At 46.8% G+C, this 19,071-nt stretch overlaps 1 protein-coding gene across 1 annotated transcript in view; it reads left to right on the top strand.

Moving 5' to 3' along the window:
* The window catches only part of LOC142906809 (uncharacterized), a 54,778-nt gene that overhangs the window by 14,265 nt on the left and 21,442 nt on the right, over positions 1-19,071 (top strand). The window contains exons 3-4 of the mRNA XM_076055357.1: positions 13,855-13,913; positions 15,789-15,818. Coding sequence (XP_075911472.1) covers positions 13,855-13,913; positions 15,789-15,818 — 89 coding nt within the window. The remainder of the gene's footprint in view (positions 1-13,854; positions 13,914-15,788; positions 15,819-19,071) is intronic.

Raw genomic sequence — 19,071 nt, 5'->3', positions numbered from 1 at the left:
TTTATACATGTGTGTGTAGAGAGACAGAGGAGAGATAGTACTATCGCGTTTCGTTTAAACCCGCTCACTCACTCGCACGTCTAGAGAGTTTTATACATGTGTGTGTAGAGAGACAGCGGAGAGAGATGGGACTATAGCATTTCATTTAAACCCACTCGCTCACTCGCACGTCTAGAGAGTTTTATACATGTGTGTGTGTAGAGAGACAGAGAGAGAGAGATAGTACTATAGCGTTTCGTTTAAACCCGCTCGCTCACTCGCACGTCTAGAGAGTTTTATACATGTGTGTGTAGAGAGACAGAGAGGGTACTATAGCGTTTCGTTTAAACCCGCTCGCTCACTCGCACGTCTAGAGAGTTTTATACATGTGTATGTAGAGAGACAGAGAGAGAGAGATAGTACTATAGCGTTTCGTTTAAACCCGCTCGCTCACTCGCACGTCTAGAGAGTTTTATACATGTGTGTGTAGAGAGACAAAGAGAGAGATAGTACTATAGCGTTTCGTTTAAACCCGCTCGCTCACTCGCACGTCTAGAGAGTTTTATACATGTGTGTGTAGAGAGACAGCGGAGAGATAGTACTATAGCGTTTCGTTTAAACCCGCTCGCTCACTCACACGTCTAGAGAGTTTTATACATGTGTGTGTAGAGAGACAGAGAGAGATAGTACTATAGCGTTTCGTTTAAACCCGCTCGCTCACTCGCACGTCTAGAGAGTTTTATACATGTGTGTGTGTAGAGAGACAGAGAGAGAGAGATAGTAATATAGCGTTTCGTTTAAACCCGCTCGCTCACTCGCACGTCTAGAGAGTTTTATACATGTGTGTGTGTAGAAGACAGAGAGAGATAGTACTGTAGCGTTTCGTTTAAACCCGCTCGCTCACTCACACGTCTAGAGAGTTTTATACATGTGTGTGTAGAGAGACAGAGAGAGATAGTACTATAGCGTTTCGTTTAAACCCGCTCGCTCACTCGCACGTCTAGAGAGTTTTATACATATGTGTGTGTAGAGAGACAGAGAGAGAGATAGTACTATAGCGTTTCGTTTAAACCCGCTCGCTCACTCGCACATCTAGAGAGTTTTATACGTGTGTGTGTAGAGAGACAAAGAGAGAGAGGGTACTATAGCGTTTCGTTTAAACCCGCTCGCTCACTCGCACGTCTAGAGAGTTTTATACATGTGTGTGTAGAGAGAGAGAGAGAGAGATAGTACTACAGCGTTTCGTTTAAACCCGCTCGCTCACTCGCACGTCTAGAGAGTTTTATACATGTGTGTGTGTAGAGAGACAGCGGAGAGAGATAGTACTATAACCTTTCGTTTAAACCCGCTCGCTCACTCGCACGTCTAGAGAGTTTTATACATGTTTGTGTAGAGAGACAGAGAGAGAGATAGTACTATAGCGTTTCGTTTAAACCCACTCGCTCACTCACATGTCTAGAGAGTTTTATACATGTGTGTGTGTAGAGAGACAGCGGAGAGAGATAGTACTATAGCGTTTCGTTTAAACCCGCTCGCTCACTCGCACGTCTAGAGAGTTTTATACATGTGTGTGTAGAGAGACAGCGGAGAGAGAGGGTACTATAGCGTTTCGTTTAAACCCGCTCGCTCACTCGCACGTCTAGAGAGTTTTATACATGTGTGTGTAGAGAGACGGAGAGAGAGATAGTACTATAGCGTTTCGTTTAAACCCGCTCGCTCACTCGCACGTCTAGAGAGTTTTATACATGTGTGTGTAGAGAGACAGAGAGATAGTACTATAGCGTTTTGTTTAAACCCGCTCGCTCACTCGCACGTCTAGAGAGTGTTATACATGTGTGTGTAGGAGACAAAGAGAGAGAGGGTACTATAGCGTTTCGTTTAAACCCGCTCACTCACTCACTCACACATCTAGAGAGTTTTATACATGTGTGTGTAGAAGACAGAGAGAGAGATAGTACTATAGCGTTTCGTTTAAACCCGCTCGCTCACTCGCACGTCTAGAGAGTTTTATACATGTGTGTGTGTAGAGAGACAGAGGAGAGAGAGGGTACTATAGCGTTTCGTTTAAACCCGCTCGCTCACTCGCACGTCTAGAGAGTTTTATACATGTGTGTGTAGAGAGACAGCGGAGAGATAGTACTATAGCGTTTCGTTTAAACCCGCTCGCTCACTCGCACGTCTAGAGAGTTTTATACATGTGTGTGTGTAGAGAGCCAGAGGAGAGAGAGGGTACTATAACGTTTCGTTTAAACCCGCTCGCTCACTCACACGTCTAGAGAGTTTTATACATGTGTGTGTAGAGAGACAGCGGAGAGAGACAGTGCTATAGCGTTTCGTTTAAACCCGCTCGCTCACTCGCACGTCTAGAGAGTTTTATACGTGTGTGTGTGTAGAGAGACAGAGGAGAGATAGTACTATAGCGTTTCGTTTAAACCCGCTCGCTCACTCGCACGTCTAGAGAGTTTTATACATGTGTGTGTAGAGAGACAGCGGAGAGAGAGATAGTACTATAGCGTTTCGTTTAAACCCGCTCGCTCACTCGCACGTCTAGAGAGTTTTATACATGTGTGTGTAGAGAGACAGCAGAGAGAGATAGTACTATAGCGTTTCGTTTAAACCCGCTCGCTCACTCACATGTCTAGAGAGTTTTATACATGTGTGTGTAGAGAGACAGCGGAGAGAGATAGTACTATAGCGTTTCGTTTAAACCCGCTCGCTCACTCGCACGTCTAGAGAGTTTTATACATGTGTGTGTAGAGAGACAAAGAGAGAGAGGGTGCTATAGCGTTTCATTTAAACCCGCTCGCTCACTCGCACGTCTAGAGAGTTTTATACATGTGTGTGTGTAGGAGACAAAGAGAGAGAGATAGTACTATAGCGTTTCGTTTAAACCCGCTCGCTCACTCGCACGTCTAGAGAGTTTTATACATGTGTGTGTGTAGAGAGACACAGACAGAGAGATAGTACTATAGCGTTTCGTTTAAACCCGCTCGCTCACTCGCACGTCTAGAGAGTTTTATACATGTATGTGTAGAGAGACAGAGAGAGAGATAGTACTATAACGTTTCGTTTAAACCCGCTCGCTCACTCGCACGTCTAGAGAGTTTTATACATGTGTGTGTAGAAGTCAAAGAGATAGAGATAGTACTATAGCGTTTCGTTTAAACCCGCTCGCTCACTCGCACGTCTAGAGAGTTTTATACATGTGTGTGTAGAGAGACAGAGAGAGAGATAGTACTATAGCGTTTCGTTTAAACCCGCTCGCTCGCTCACACGTCTAGAGAGTTTTATACATGTGTGTGTAGAGAGACAGCGGAGAGAGAGATAGTACTATAGCGTTTCGTTTAAACCCGCTCGCTCACTCGCACGTCTAGAGAGTTTTATACATGTGTGTGTAGAACACAAAGAGAGAGAGATAGTACTATAGCGTTTCGTTTAAACCCGCTCGCTCACTCGCACGTCTAGAGAGTTTTATACATGTGTGTGTAGAGAGACAAAGAGAGAGATAGTACTATAGCGTTTTGTTTAAACCCGCTCGCTCACTCGCACGTCTAGAGAGTTTTATACGTGTGTGTGTAGAGAGACAAAGAGAGAGAGGGTGCTATAGCATTTCGTTTAAACACGCTCGCTCACTCGCACGTCTAGAGAGTTTTATACATGTGTGTGTAGAGAGACAGCGGAGAGAGAGAGATAGTACTATAGCGTTTCGTTTAAAACCGCTCGCTCACTCGCACGTCTAGAGAGTTTTATACATGTGTGTGTAGAGAGACAGCGGAGAGAGATGGTACTATAGCGTTTCGTTTAAACCCGCTCGCTCACTCGCACGTCTAGAGAGTTTTATACTTGTGTGTGTGTAGAGAGACAGCGGAGAGATAGTACTATAGCGTTTCGTTTAAACCCGCTCGCTCACTCGCACGTCTAGAGAGTTTTATACATGTGTGTGTAGAGAGACAGCGGAGAGAGATGGTACTATAGCGTTTCGTTTAAACCCGCTCGCTCACTCACACATCTAGAGAGTTTTATACATGTGTGTGTGTAGAGAGACAAAGAGAGAGAGGGTACTATAGCGTTTCGTTTAAACCCGCTCGCTCACTCGCACGTCTAGAGAGTTTTATACATGTGTGTGTAGAGAGACAGCGGAGATAGATAGTACTATAGCGTTTCGTTTAAACCCGCTCGCTCACTCGCACGTCTAGAGAGTTTTATACATGTGTGTGTGTAGAGAGACAAAGAGAGAGATAGTACTATAGCGTTTCGTTTAAACCCGCTCGCTCACTCACACATCTAGAGAGTTTTATACATGTGTGTGTAGAGAGACAGCGGAGATAGATAGTACTATAGCGTTTCGTTTAAACCCGCTCGCTCACTCGCACGTCTAGAGAGTTTTATACATGTGTGTGTAGAGAGACAGCGGAGAGAGAGATAGTTCTATAGCGTTTCGTTTAAACCCGCTCGCTCACTCGCACGTCTAGAGAGTTTTATACATGTGTGTGTAGGAGACAAAGAGAGAGATAGTACTATAGCGTTTCGTTTAAACACGCTCGCTCACTCGCACATCTAGAGAGTTTTATACATGTGTGTGTAGAAGACAGAGAGAGAGATAGTACTATAGCGTTTCGTTTAAAACCGCTCGCTCACTCGCACGTCTAGAGAGTTTTATACATGTGTGTGTAGAGAGACAGCGGAGAGAGATGGTACTATAGCGTTTCGTTTAAACCCGCTCGCTCACTCGCACGTCTAGAGAGTTTTATACTTGTGTGTGTGTAGAGAGACAGCGGAGAGATAGTACTATAGCGTTTCGTTTAAACCCGCTCGCTCACTCGCACGTCTAGAGAGTTTTATACATGTGTGTGTAGAGAGACAGCGGAGAGAGATGGTACTATAGCGTTTCGTTTAAACCCGCTCGCTCACTCACACATCTAGAGAGTTTTATACATGTGTGTGTGTAGAGAGACAAAGAGAGAGAGGGTACTATAGCGTTTCGTTTAAACCCGCTCGCTCACTCGCACGTCTAGAGAGTTTTATACATGTGTGTGTAGAGAGACAGCGGAGATAGATAGTACTATAGCGTTTCGTTTAAACCCGCTCGCTCACTCGCACGTCTAGAGAGTTTTATACATGTGTGTGTGTAGAGAGACAAAGAGAGAGATAGTACTATAGCGTTTCGTTTAAACCCGCTCGCTCACTCACACATCTAGAGAGTTTTATACATGTGTGTGTGTAGAGAGACAGCGGAGAGACAGTACTATAGCGTTTTGTTTAAACCCGCTCGCTCACTCGCACGTCTAGAGAGTTTTATACATGTGTGTGTGTAGAGAGACAAAGAGAGAGATAGTACTATAGCGTTTCGTTTAAACCCGCTCGCTCACTCGCACGTCTAGAGAGTTTTATACATGTGTGTGTGTAGAGAGACAGCGGAGAGAGATAGTACTATAGCGTTTCGTTTAAACCCGCTCGCTCACTCACACATCTAGAGAGTTTTATACATGTGTGTGTAGAGAGACAGCGGAGAGACAGTACTATAGCGTTTCGTTTAAACCCGCTCGCTCACTCACACGTCTAGAGAGTTTTATACATGTGTGTGTAGAGAGACAGAGAGAGAGAGATAGTACTATAGCGTTTCGTTTAAACCCGCTCGCTCACTCGCACGTCTAGAGAGTTTTATACATGTGTGTGTGTAGAGAGAGAGAGAGAGATAGAGTACTATAGCGTTTCGTTTAAACCCGCTCGCTCACTCGCACGTCTAGAGAGTTTTATACATGTGTGTGTAGAGAGACAGCGGAGAGAGATAGTACTATAGCGTTTCGTTTAAACCCGCTCGCTCACTCGCACGTCTAGAGAGTTTTATACATGTGTGTGTGTAGAGAGACAGAGAGAGATAGTACTATAGCGTTTCGTTTAAACCCGCTCGCTCACTCACACATCTAGAGAGTTTTATACGTGTGTGTGTGTAGAGAGACAGAGAGAGAGATAGTACTATAGCGTTTCGTTTAAACCCGCTCGCTCACTCGCACGTCTAGAGAGTTTTATACATGTGTGTGTGTAGAGAGACAGCGGATAGAGATAGTACTATAGCGTTTCGTTTAAACCCGCTCGCTCACTCGCACGTCTAGAGAGTTTTATACATGTGTGTGTAGAGAGACAGAGAGAGATAGTACTATAGCGTTTCGTTTAAACCCGCTCGCTCACTCGCACGTCTAGAGAGTTTTATACATGTGTGTGTGTAGAGAGACAGAGAGAGATAGTACTATAGCGTTTCGTTTAAACCCGCTCGCTCACTCGCACGTCTAGAGAGTTTTATACATGTGTGTGTGTAGAGAGACAGTGGAGAGAGAGGGTACTATAGCGTTTCGTTTAAACCCGCTCGCTCACTCGCACGTCTAGAGAGTTTTATACATGTGTGTGTGTAGAGAGACAGCGGAGAGAGAGATAGTACTATAGCGTTTCGTTTAAACCCGCTCGCTCACTCGCACGTCTAGAGAGTTTTATACATGTGTGTGTAGAGAGACAGCGGAGACAGAGGGTACTATAGCGTTTGAGTTAAAGGTTTCCTACACTGCAGGGTGGAATTCATATTCTTAGGTTCTGTCGGTGAAAAGTCACCACCGCTAACGTGGAAGGGAAACAATAAAATGATAAAAATATAAAGCAATAAAATTATTATTCTTGGTTCTTTGGGGTAAAGTCACCACCACCACGTAGATAGGGAAACAATAAAATAATAAAAATATAAAACAATACAATTATTATTCTTGGTTCTTTGGGGTAAAGTCACCACCACCACGTAGATAGGGAAACAATAAAATAATAAAAATATAAAACAATAAAATTATTATTCTTGGTTCTTTGGGGTAAAGTCACCACCACGTAGATAGGGAAACAATAAAATAATAAAAATATAAAACAATAAAATTATTATTCTTGGTTCTTTGGGATAAAGTCACCACCACGTAGATAGGGAAACAATAAAATAATAAAAATATAAAACAATAAAATTATTATTCTTGGTTCTTTGGGGTAAAGTCACCACCACCACGTAGATAGGGAAACAATAAAATAATAAAAATATAAAACAATACAATTATTATTCTTGGTTCTTTGGGTAAAGTCTCCACCACGTAGATAGGGAAACAATAAAATAATAAAAATATAAAACAATAAAATTATTATTCTTGGCTCTGGGTAAAGTCACAGCCTAGAAGGGAAACAATAAAAATATAAAACAATAAAATTATTATTCTTGGTTCTTTGGGTAAAGTCACCACTACGTAGAAGGGAAACAATAAAATAATAAAAATATAAAACAATAAAATTATTATTCTTGGTTCTTTGGGATAAAGTCACCACCACGTAGATAGGGAAACAATAAAATAATAAAAATATAAAACAATAAAATTATTATTCTTGGTTCTTTGAGGTAAAGTCACCACCACGTAGATAGGGAAACAATAAAATAATAAAAATATAAAACAATAAAATTATTATTCTTGGTTCTTTGGGGTAAAGTCTCCACCACCACGTAGATAGGGAACAATAAAATAATAAAAATATAAAACAATTACATTATTATTCCTGGTTCTTTCGGTAAAGTCACAACGTAGAAGGGAAACAATAAAATAATACAAATATAAAACATTAAAATTCTCACGACGTTTCGACTGCAACACCACAAGCAGCAATCATCATCAGGTGTGAAAACCACAGCGAAAAAATTGGAAAAAAAGTGGCGTTTTTATTTTTGTTGGAAGGATTTGATAAACCATTTGGGGTCTTGATTGATCGTTCACACTTACGGTTACCGTGAGAGATTCGTTAATGAGGCCATCCATCCACATATACAAACACGGAGACAATTTCAACCGAGAAAGATGGATTCTGGGCTTAGCAATCATTGGAAGAATTTGATAAACCATTTCGGGGTCTTGATTGATTGTTCACGCTTACGGTTACCGTGAGAGATTCGTTCACGAGGCCATCCACATATACAAACACGGAGACAATTTCAACCGAGAAAGATGGATTCTGGGCTTAGCAATCATTGGAAGGATTTGATGAACCATTTGGGGTCTTAATTGATTGTTCACGCTTACCACGAGAGATTCGTTAATGAGGCCATCCACTTATACAAGCACGGAGACAATTTCAACCCAGAAGATGGAGTCTGGGCTTAGCAATCATTGGAAGGATTTGATGAACCATTTCGGGGTCTTAATTGATTGTTCACGCTTACGGTTACCGTGAGAGATTCGTGCGTGAGGCCATCCACTTATACAAACACGGAGACAATTTCAACCCAGAAGATGGATTCTGGGCTTAGCAATTATTGGAAGGATTTGATGAACCATTTGGGGTCTTAATTGATTGCTCACGCGTACGGCTACCGTGAGAGATTCGTTAATGAGGCCATCCACTTATACAAACACGGAGACAATTTCAACCGATAAAGATGGATTCTGGGCTTAGCAATCATTGGAAGGATTTGATGAACCATTTGGGGTCTTAAATGATTGCTCACGCTTACGGCTACCGTGAGAGATTCGTTCGTGAGGCCATCCACTTATACAAACACGGAGACAATTTCAACCCAGAAGATGGAGTCTGGGCTTAGTAATCATTGGAAGGATTTGATCAACAATGTCTGGGTCTTAATTGATTGTTCACGCTTACCACGAGAGATTCGTTCATGAGGCTATCCACATATACAAACACGAAGACAATTTCAACTGAGAAAGATGGATTCTGGGCTTAGCAATCATTGGAAGGATTTGATTAACCATTTGGGGTCTTGATTGATTGTTCACCCTTACCATGAGAGATTCGTTAATGAGGCTATCCACATATACAAACACGGAGACAATTTCAACCCAGAAGATGGATTCTGGGCTTAGCAATCATTGGAAGGATTTGATAAACCATTTGGGGTCTTAATTGATTGCTCACGCTTACGGCTACCGTGAGAGATTCGTTCATGATGCCATCCACTTATACAAGCACGGAGACAATTTCAACCGAGAAGATGGATTCTGGGCTTAGCAATCATTGGAAGGATTTGATGAACCATTTCGGGGTCTTGATTGATTGCTCACGCTTACGGTGGCATTCAGACCGCATCCATTAATTTTTCGTCTCCCCCCCCACTCTCCTCCTCTTTTCCGAACATTGATGGACTCGTCCTTCTGAACAAAACGTCAAATCGCTCTCCGTGGGCTATGCCAAAATAAACTTGAAACTAAACTAAACTCAACTAACTCAACCCAACCCAGGGCGTTTCCCAGAGTAACCTGGGCCCGGAGTATTGGGGCCAACAAGAGGAGCCACTACGGTCACCGGCGATGTCAGTAGGCAGGGATTGTAACTACAGTCACCGTGGGCAGGGATTGTAACTAGAGTCACCAGTGATGTCAGTGGACAGGGATTGTAACTACAGTCAACCCGTGATGTCAGTAGGACAGGGATTGTAACTACAGTCAACCCGTGATGTCAATAGACAGGGATTGTAACTACAGTCACCCGTGATGTCAGTAGGACAGGGATTGTAACTACAGTCAACCTGTGATGTCAGTAGACAGGGATTGTAACTACAGTCAAGCAGTGATGTCAGTAGACAGGGATTGTAACTACAGTCACCTGTGATGTCAGTGGACAGGGATTGTAACTACAGTCACCCTGTGATGTCAGTAGACAGGGATTGTAACTACAGTCACCCTGTGATGTCAGTAGACAGGGATTGTAACTACAGTCACCTGTGATGTCAGTGGACAGGGATTGTAACTACAGTCAAACAGTGATGTCAGTAGACAGGGATTGTAACTACAGTCACCAGTGATGTCAGTAGACAGGGATTGTAACTACAGTCAACCGTGATGTCAGTAGCGAGGATTGTAACTACAGTCAACCAGTGATGTCAGTGGACAGGGATTGTAACTACAGTCACCCCGTGATGTCAGTAGCGAGGGATTGTAACTACAGTCACCTGTGATGTCAGTAGGCAGGGATTGTAACTACAGTCAACACGTGATGTCAGTAGACAGGGATTGTAACTACAGTCACCCAGTGATGTCAGTGGACAGGGATTGTAACTACAGTCACCCAGTGATGTCAGTGGACAGGGATTGTAACTACAGTCAACCCGTGACGTCAGTGGACAGGGATTGTAACTACAGTCACCTGTGATGTCTGTAGGCAGGGATTGTAACTACAGTCAACCCGTGATAATCAGTGGACAGGGATTGTAACTACAGTCATCCTGTGATGTCTGTAGGCAGGGATTGTAACTACAGTCAACCCGTGATGTCAGTAGGACAGGGATTGTAACTACAGTCACCAGTGATGTCAGTGGACAGGGATTGTAACTACAGTCAACCCGTGATGTCAGTAAGCAGGGATTGTAACTACAGTCAACCTGTGATGTCATTGGACAGGGATTGTAACTACAGTCACCAGTGATGTCAGTAGACAGGGATTGTAACTACAGTCAACCCGTGATGTCATTGGACAGGGATTGTAACTACAGTCACCAGTGATGTCAGTGGACAGGGATTGTAACTACAGTCACCAGTGATGTCAGTGGACAGGGATTGTAACTACAGTCACCGGCGATGTCAGTAGGCAGGGATTGTAACTACAGTCAACCCGTGATGTCAGTAGACAGGGATTGTAACTACAGTCAACCTGTGATGTCAGTAGGACAGGGATTGTAACTACAGTCAACCCGTGATGTCAGTAGGACAGGGATTGTAACTACAGTCAACCCGTGACGTCAGTAGACAGGGATTGTAACTACAGTCAACCTGTGATGTCTGTGGACAGGGATTGTAACTACAGTCAACCCGTGATACCAGTGGACAGGGATTGTAACTACAGTCACCAGCGATGTCAGTGGACAGGGATTGTAACTACAGTCACCTGTGATGTCAGTAGGCAGGGATTGTAACTACAGTCAACCTGTGGTGTCAGTGGACAGGGATTGTAACTACAGTCAACCGTGATGTCACTGGACAGGGATTGTAACTACAGTCTCACGTGATGTCAGTGGACAGGGATTGTAACTACAGTCAACCCAGTGATGTCAGTAGGCAGGGATTGTAACTACAGTCAACCTGTGATGTCAGTGGACAGGGATTGTAACTACAGTCACCGTGGGCAGGGATTGTAACTACAGTCTCACGTGATGTCAGTGGACAGGGATTGTAACTACAGTCACCAGTGATGTCAGTAGGCAGGGATTGTAACTACAGTCAACCAGTGATGTCAGTGGACAGGGATTGTAACTACAGTCACCGTGGGCAGGGATTGTAACTACAGTCAACCAGTGATGTCAGTGGACAGGGATTGTAACTACAGTCAACTCGTGATGTCAGTAGACAGGGATTGTAACTACAGTCAACCAGCGATGTCAGCGGGCAGGGATTGTAACTACAGTCAACCCGTGACGTCAGTAGACAGGGATTGTAACTACAGTCAACCGGTGATGCCAGTGGACAGGGATTGTAACTACAGTCACCTGCGATGTCAGTGGACAGGGATTGTAACTACAGTCACCAGTGATGTCAGTAGGACAGGGATTGTAACTACAGTCAACCTGTGATGTCAGTGGACAGGGATTGTAACTACAGTCAACCTGTGATGTCAGTAGACAGGGATTGTAACTACAGTCACCGGCGATGTCAGTAGGCAGGGATTGTAACTACAGTCACCAGTGATGTCAGTAGTACAGGGATTGTAACTACAGTCACCAGTGATGTCAGTGGACAGGGATTGTAACTACAGTCAACCCGTGATGTCACTGGGCAGGGATTGTAACTACAGTCAACCCGTGATGTCACTGGGCAGGGATTGTAACTACAATCACCCTGTGATGTCAGTAGACAGGGATTGTAACTACAGTCACCTGTGACGTCAGTGGACAGGGATTGTAACTACAGTCACCAGTGATGTCAGTAGGACAGGGATTGTAACTACAGTCACCTGTGACGTCAGTGGACAGGGATTGTAACTACAGTCAACCAGTGATGTCAGTGGACAGGGATTGTAACTACAGTCACCGGTGATGTCAGTAGACAGGGATTGTAACTACAGTCAACCTGTGATGTCAGTAGACAGGGATTGTAACTACAGTCACCAGTGATGTCAGTGGACAGGGATTGTAACTACAGTCACCACGTGATGTCAGTGGACAGGGATTGTAACTACAGTCACCTGTGATGTCAGTAGGACAGGGATTGTAACTACAGTCACCAGTGATGTCAGTGGACAGGGATTGTAACTACAGTCACCTGTGATGTCAGTAGGCAGGGATTGTAACTACAGTCACCAGTGATGTCAGTAGGCAGGGATTGTAACGTATATTAACTGTATATAGTTCAAATATATAGTTTATATATAAACTATATATGTAGTTTATATATAGTTTATATATATAGTTTATGTATAAACTATATATGTAGTTTATATATAGTTTATACATAGTTTATATATATAGTTTATATATAAACTATATATGTAGTTTATATATAAATATATATAAACTATATATGTAGTTTATATATAGTGTATATATATAAACTATATATGTAGTTTATATATAGTGTAGATATATAAACGATATTTGTAGTTTATATATATAATTTACATATAAACTATATATGTAGTTTATATATATAATTTATACATATATATATAAACTATATATGTAGTTTATGTATATAGTTTGTATATATAGTTTATATATAAACTATATATGTAGTTTATATATGTAAACTATATATAAACTATATATAGTATATATAAACTATATATAAACTACATATATAGTATATATATAAACTATATATATAGTTTATATTAGAGTAATCCACCACTGGATACTTGGTTTCAGGGATCTCTGTGTAGTGGTGAGTGTGGTGGTGAGTAGTGGTGAGTGTGGTGGTGAGTAGTAGTTGTGAGTAGTGGTGAGTGTAGTGGTGAGTAGTGGTGAGTGTAGTGGTGAGTAGTGGTGAGTGAGTGAGTGAAGTGAGTGAGTGGGTGAGTGAGTGGGTGGGTGAGTGGGTGAGTGAGTGGGTTGGTGGGTGGGTGAGTGAGTGAGTGAATGGGTGGTGAGTGTAGTAGTGAGTGTAGTGGTGAGTGAGGTGGTGAGTGTAGTGGTGAGTGTAGTGGTGAGTGAGTGGTGAGTGAGGTGGTGAGTGAGTGGGTGAGTGGGTGAGTGGTGAGTGAGGTGGTGAGTGAATGGGTGGTGAGTGTAGTGGTGAGTGGGTGAGTGAGTGAGTGGGTGAGTGGTGAGTGAGTGAGTGGGTGAGTGAGTGGTGAGTGAGTGGTGAGTGAGGTGGTGAGTGAGTGGTGAGTGAGTGGTGAGTGTAGTGGGTGAGTGTAGTGGTGAGTGAGTGGTGAGTGTAGTGGTGAGTGTAGTGGTGAGTGTAGTGGTGAGTGAGTGGTGAGTGAGTGAGTGGGTTGGTGGGTGGGTGAGTGGGTGAGTGGTGAGTGAGGTGGTGAGTGAGTGAGTGGGTGAGTGGTGAGTGAGGTGGTGAGTGAGTGGTGAGTGAGTGTAGTGGTGAGTGAGTGGTGAGTGAGTGGTGAGTGAGTGGGTTGGGTGGGTGAGTGGGTGAGTGGGTGAGTGAGTGGGTGAGTGAGTGGGTGAGTGAGTGGGTGGTGAGTGGTGAGTGAGTGGGTGGGTGAGTGGGTTGGTGGGGTGGGTGAGTGAGTGGTGAGTGAGTGGTGAGTGAGTGGTGAGTGTAGTGGTGAGTGAGTGGGTGAGTGAATGGGTGGTGAGTGTAGTGGTGAGTGAGTGGGTGAGTGAATGGGTGGTGAGTGTAGTGGTGAGTGTAGTGGTGAGTGTAGTGGTGAGTGAGGTGGTGAGTTTGGGTCTCTGTCTCTCCACAGCTGTCCGAGTGAGTTCACAGGAGATCGCTGTCAGAACTACGCCATGACCAGTTTCTACAGTAAGTGTCTCACTCACTCACCACTCACTCACTCAGTCAGTCACTCACCCACCCACTTACTCACCCACTCACTCACTCACCCACCACTGCACTCACTCACTCACCACTCACTCACCCACTCACTCACCCACTCACTCACTCACTCACCCACTCACTCACCACTCACTCACTCACTCACCCACTCACTCACTCACTCACCACTCACCCACTCACTCACCCACTCACCCATTCACTCACCCACTCACTCACTCACTCACCCACTCACTCACCACTCACTCACTCACCCACTCACTCACTCACCACTCACTCACTCACTCACCCACTCACTCACTCACCCACTCACTCACTCACTCACCACTCACTCACCACTCACTCACCCACTCACTCATTCACCCACTCACTCACCCACTCACCCATTCACTCACTCACCCACTCACTCACTCACTCACCCACTCACTCACCACTCACTCACTCACCCACTCACTCACTCACCACTCACTCACTCACTCACCCACTCACTCACTCACCCACTCACTCACCACTCACTCACTCACTCACCCCTCACTCACCACTCACTCACTCACTCACCACTCACTCACCCACTCACTCACCACTCACTCACTCACCCACTCATTCACCCACTCACTCACCCACTCACTCACTCACTCACCCACTCACTCACCACTCACTCACTCACCCACTCACTCACTCACTCACCACTCACCCACTCACTCACCCACTCACCCATTCACTCACTCACCCACTCACTCACTCACTCACCCACTCACTCACCACCCACTCACTCACCCACTCACTCACTCACTCACCACTCACTCACTCACTCACTCACCCACTCACTCACTCACTCACCCACTCACTCACTCACTCACCCACTCACTCACCACTCACTCACCCACTCACTCATTCACCCACTCACTCACCCACTCACCCATTCACTCACTCACCCACTCACTCACTCACTCACCCACTCACTCACCACTCACTCACTCACCCACTCACTCACTCACCACTCACTCACTCACTCACCCACTCACTCACTCACCCACTCACTCACCACTCACTCACTCACTCACCCCTCACTCACCACTCACTCACTCACTCACCACTCACTCACTCCTCACTCACTCACTCCTCACTCACTCACTCCTCACTCACTCACTCACCCATTCACTCACTCACCCACTCACTCACCCACTCACTCACCACTCACTCACTCACTCACCACTCACTCACTCACTCACCCACTCACTCACCACTCACTCACTCACTCACCACTCACTCACTCACCACTCACTCACCACTCACTCACCACTCACTCACTCATTCACCACTCACCACTCACTCACCACTCACTCACCCACTCACTCAGTCACACACCACTCACTCACCACTCACTCACCACTCACTCACTCACTCAGTCACTCACCACTCACTCACCATTCACTCACCCACTCACTCAGTCACTCACCACTCACTCACCACTCACTCACCACTCACTCACTCACCCACTCACTCACCCCACTCACCCCACTCACTCACCCACTCACGCACTCACCCACTCACTCACCCACTCACTCACTCACCCACCCACCCACTCACTCACCACTCACTCACTCACCCATTCACTCACCACTCACTCACCACTCACTCACCACTCACTCACCACCCACTCACTCACTCACCACTCGCTCACTCACCACTCACTCACTCACTCACCTACTCACCCACTCTCTCACTCACTCATCCACTCACTCATCCACTCACCCACTCACCCACCCACGGTGATGGACATGACCCTGTCATAGTAATGTGGAATGTTCGCGCTGTCTCAAACCTCTCCCAACGCTGGCCCAGAGAATCCAGGAATTCAGCTGATGGGTGAGAGCCACCATCACCACCACCAACACCATCACCACCATCACCATCACCACCATCACCCCACACCCACCACCACCATCACAATCACCACCACCATCACCATCACCACCATCACCACCACCATCACCATCACCACCACCACCACCATCACAATCACCACCACCATCACCATCACCACCATCACCACCACCATCACCACCACCACCATCACCACCATCACAATCACCACCACCATCACCATCACCACCATCCACCACCACCATCACCACCACCACCATCACCACCATCACCATCATCACCACCATCACCATCACTACCATCACCATCATCACCACCATCACCATCACTACCACCATCACCATCATCACCACCACCATCATCACCACCATCACCACCATCACCATCACCACCACCACCATCACCACCATCACCACCATCACCATCACCACCATCACCACCATCACCATCACCATCATCACCACCATCACCATCACTACCACCATCACCACCACCACCACCATCACCACCACCATCATCACCACCACCACCATCACCACCTCACCACCACCATCATCACCACCACCATCACCACCATCACCACCATCATCACCACCACCATCATCACCACCACCACCACCACCATCACCACCACCATCATCACCACCATCACCACCATCACCATCACCACCACCACCATCACCACCACCATCACCACCATCACCACCATCATCACCACCATCACCATCACCACCACCACCACCACCACCATCATCACCACCACCACCACCACCACCATCACCACCACCACCATCACCACCACCACCACCACCATCACCACCATCACCACCACCACCATCACCACCATCACCACCACCACCATCACCACCATCCACCATCACCACCATCATCCCATCACCACCATCACCACCATCACCACCATCACCACCACCACCATCACCACCATCACCACCATCACCACCACCACCACCACCACCATCACCACCATCACCACCACCACCATCACCACCACCACCATCACCACCACCACCACCACCATCACCACCATCACCACCACCCATCACCACCATCACCACCATCACCACCACCACCACCACCACCACCACCATCACCACCATCACCACCACCACCATCACCACCATCACCACCACCACCATCACCACCATCACCATCACCACCCTCACCCATCACCACCACCACCACCATCACCACCACCATCACCATCACCACCATCACCATCACCACCATCACCACCACCACCATCACCACCCACCATCACCACCATCACCACCATCACCACCACCACCATCACCACCACCACCATCACCACCATCACCACCACCACCATCACCACCACCACCATCACCACCATCACCATCACCACCATCACCACCATCACCACCATCACCACCATCACCACCACCACCATCACCACCATCACACCACCACCATCACCACCATCACCACCATCACCACCACCATCACCCCACCATCACCACCACCACCATCACCATCACCACCACCACCATCACCACACCATCACCACCATCACCACCATCAACCACCACCATCACCACCATCACCACCACCATCACCATCACCCCACCACCATCACCACCATCACCATCACCACCACCATCACCACCACCATCACCACCATCACCACCATCACCACACCATCACCACCATCATCACCATCACCATCACCACCACCACCACCATCATCACCATCATCACCACCATCACCACCATCACCATCATCACCACCATCACCATCACCACCATCACCACCACCATCACCATCACCAACACCACCATCATCACCATCACCATCACCACCACCACCACCATCATCACCATCATCACCACCATCACCATCATCACCATCACCATCACCACCCCACCACCATCACCACCAACATCACCACCATCACCATCACCAACCACCATCACCACCATCATCACCACCATCACCACCATCCATCACCATCACCACCAACATCACCACCATCACCATCACACACCACCATCAACACCATCACCACCAACATCACCACCAACACCACCACCAACACCATCACCACCATCACCACCACCATCACCACCATCACCACCACCACCACCACCACCATCATCACCACCACCACCACCACCACCATCACCACCACCATCACCATCACCACCATCACCATCACCACCACACCACCACCATCACCACCACACCACCATCACCACCATCACCACCATCACCACCACCCCATCCCACCACCACCACCACCACCACCATCACCACCACCACCATCACCACCACCACCATCACCACCATCACCATCACCACCATCACCACCATCACCACCACCATCACCACCATCACCACCACCACCATCACCACCATCACCACCATCACCATCACCACCATCACCACCATCACCACCACCATCACCACCACCATCACCACCACCACCATCACCATCACCACCACCATCACCACCATCACCACCACCACCATCACCACCACCATCACCAGCACACCATCACCATCACCACCACCATCACCACCATCACCACCACCACCATCACCACCACCATCACCATCACACCACCATCACCACCAGCACCACCACCATCACCACGCATCACCACCACCATCACCATCACCACCACCATCACCACCATCACCACCACCACCACCATCACCACCACCACCATCACCCACCACCATCACCACCATCACATCACCACCACCACACCATCACCACCACCATCACCATCACCATCACCAACCACCATCACCACCACCATCACCATCACCACCACCACCATCACCATCATCACCACCACCATCATCACCACCACCATCACCACCATCACCACCACCACCATCACCACCACCATCACCATCACCACCATCACCATCACCACCACCATCACCACCATCACCACCATCACCACCACCACCATCACCACCACCATCACCATCACCACCATCACCACCATCACCATCATCACCACCACCATCACCATCACCACCACCATCACCATCACCACCACACCACACCATCACCACCACCACCATCACCACCATCACCACCACCATCACCACCATCACCACCACCACCATCACCACCATCACCCACCATCACCACCATCATCACCACCATCACCACCATCACCACCAACCACACCCATCATCACCACCAACCATCACCCATCACCGACCACCACCACCACCCATCACCAC

The sequence above is a fragment of the Petromyzon marinus genome, chromosome 71 (genome assembly GCF_048934315.1).
Source record: "Petromyzon marinus isolate PM22_M1 ecotype Great Lakes invasive population chromosome 71, UKy_Petmar_22M1.pri1.0, whole genome shotgun sequence".
Classification (NCBI taxonomy): domain Eukaryota; kingdom Metazoa; phylum Chordata; class Hyperoartia; order Petromyzontiformes; family Petromyzontidae; genus Petromyzon; species Petromyzon marinus.
This window is presented reverse-complemented; position numbering and strand designations above follow the sequence as displayed.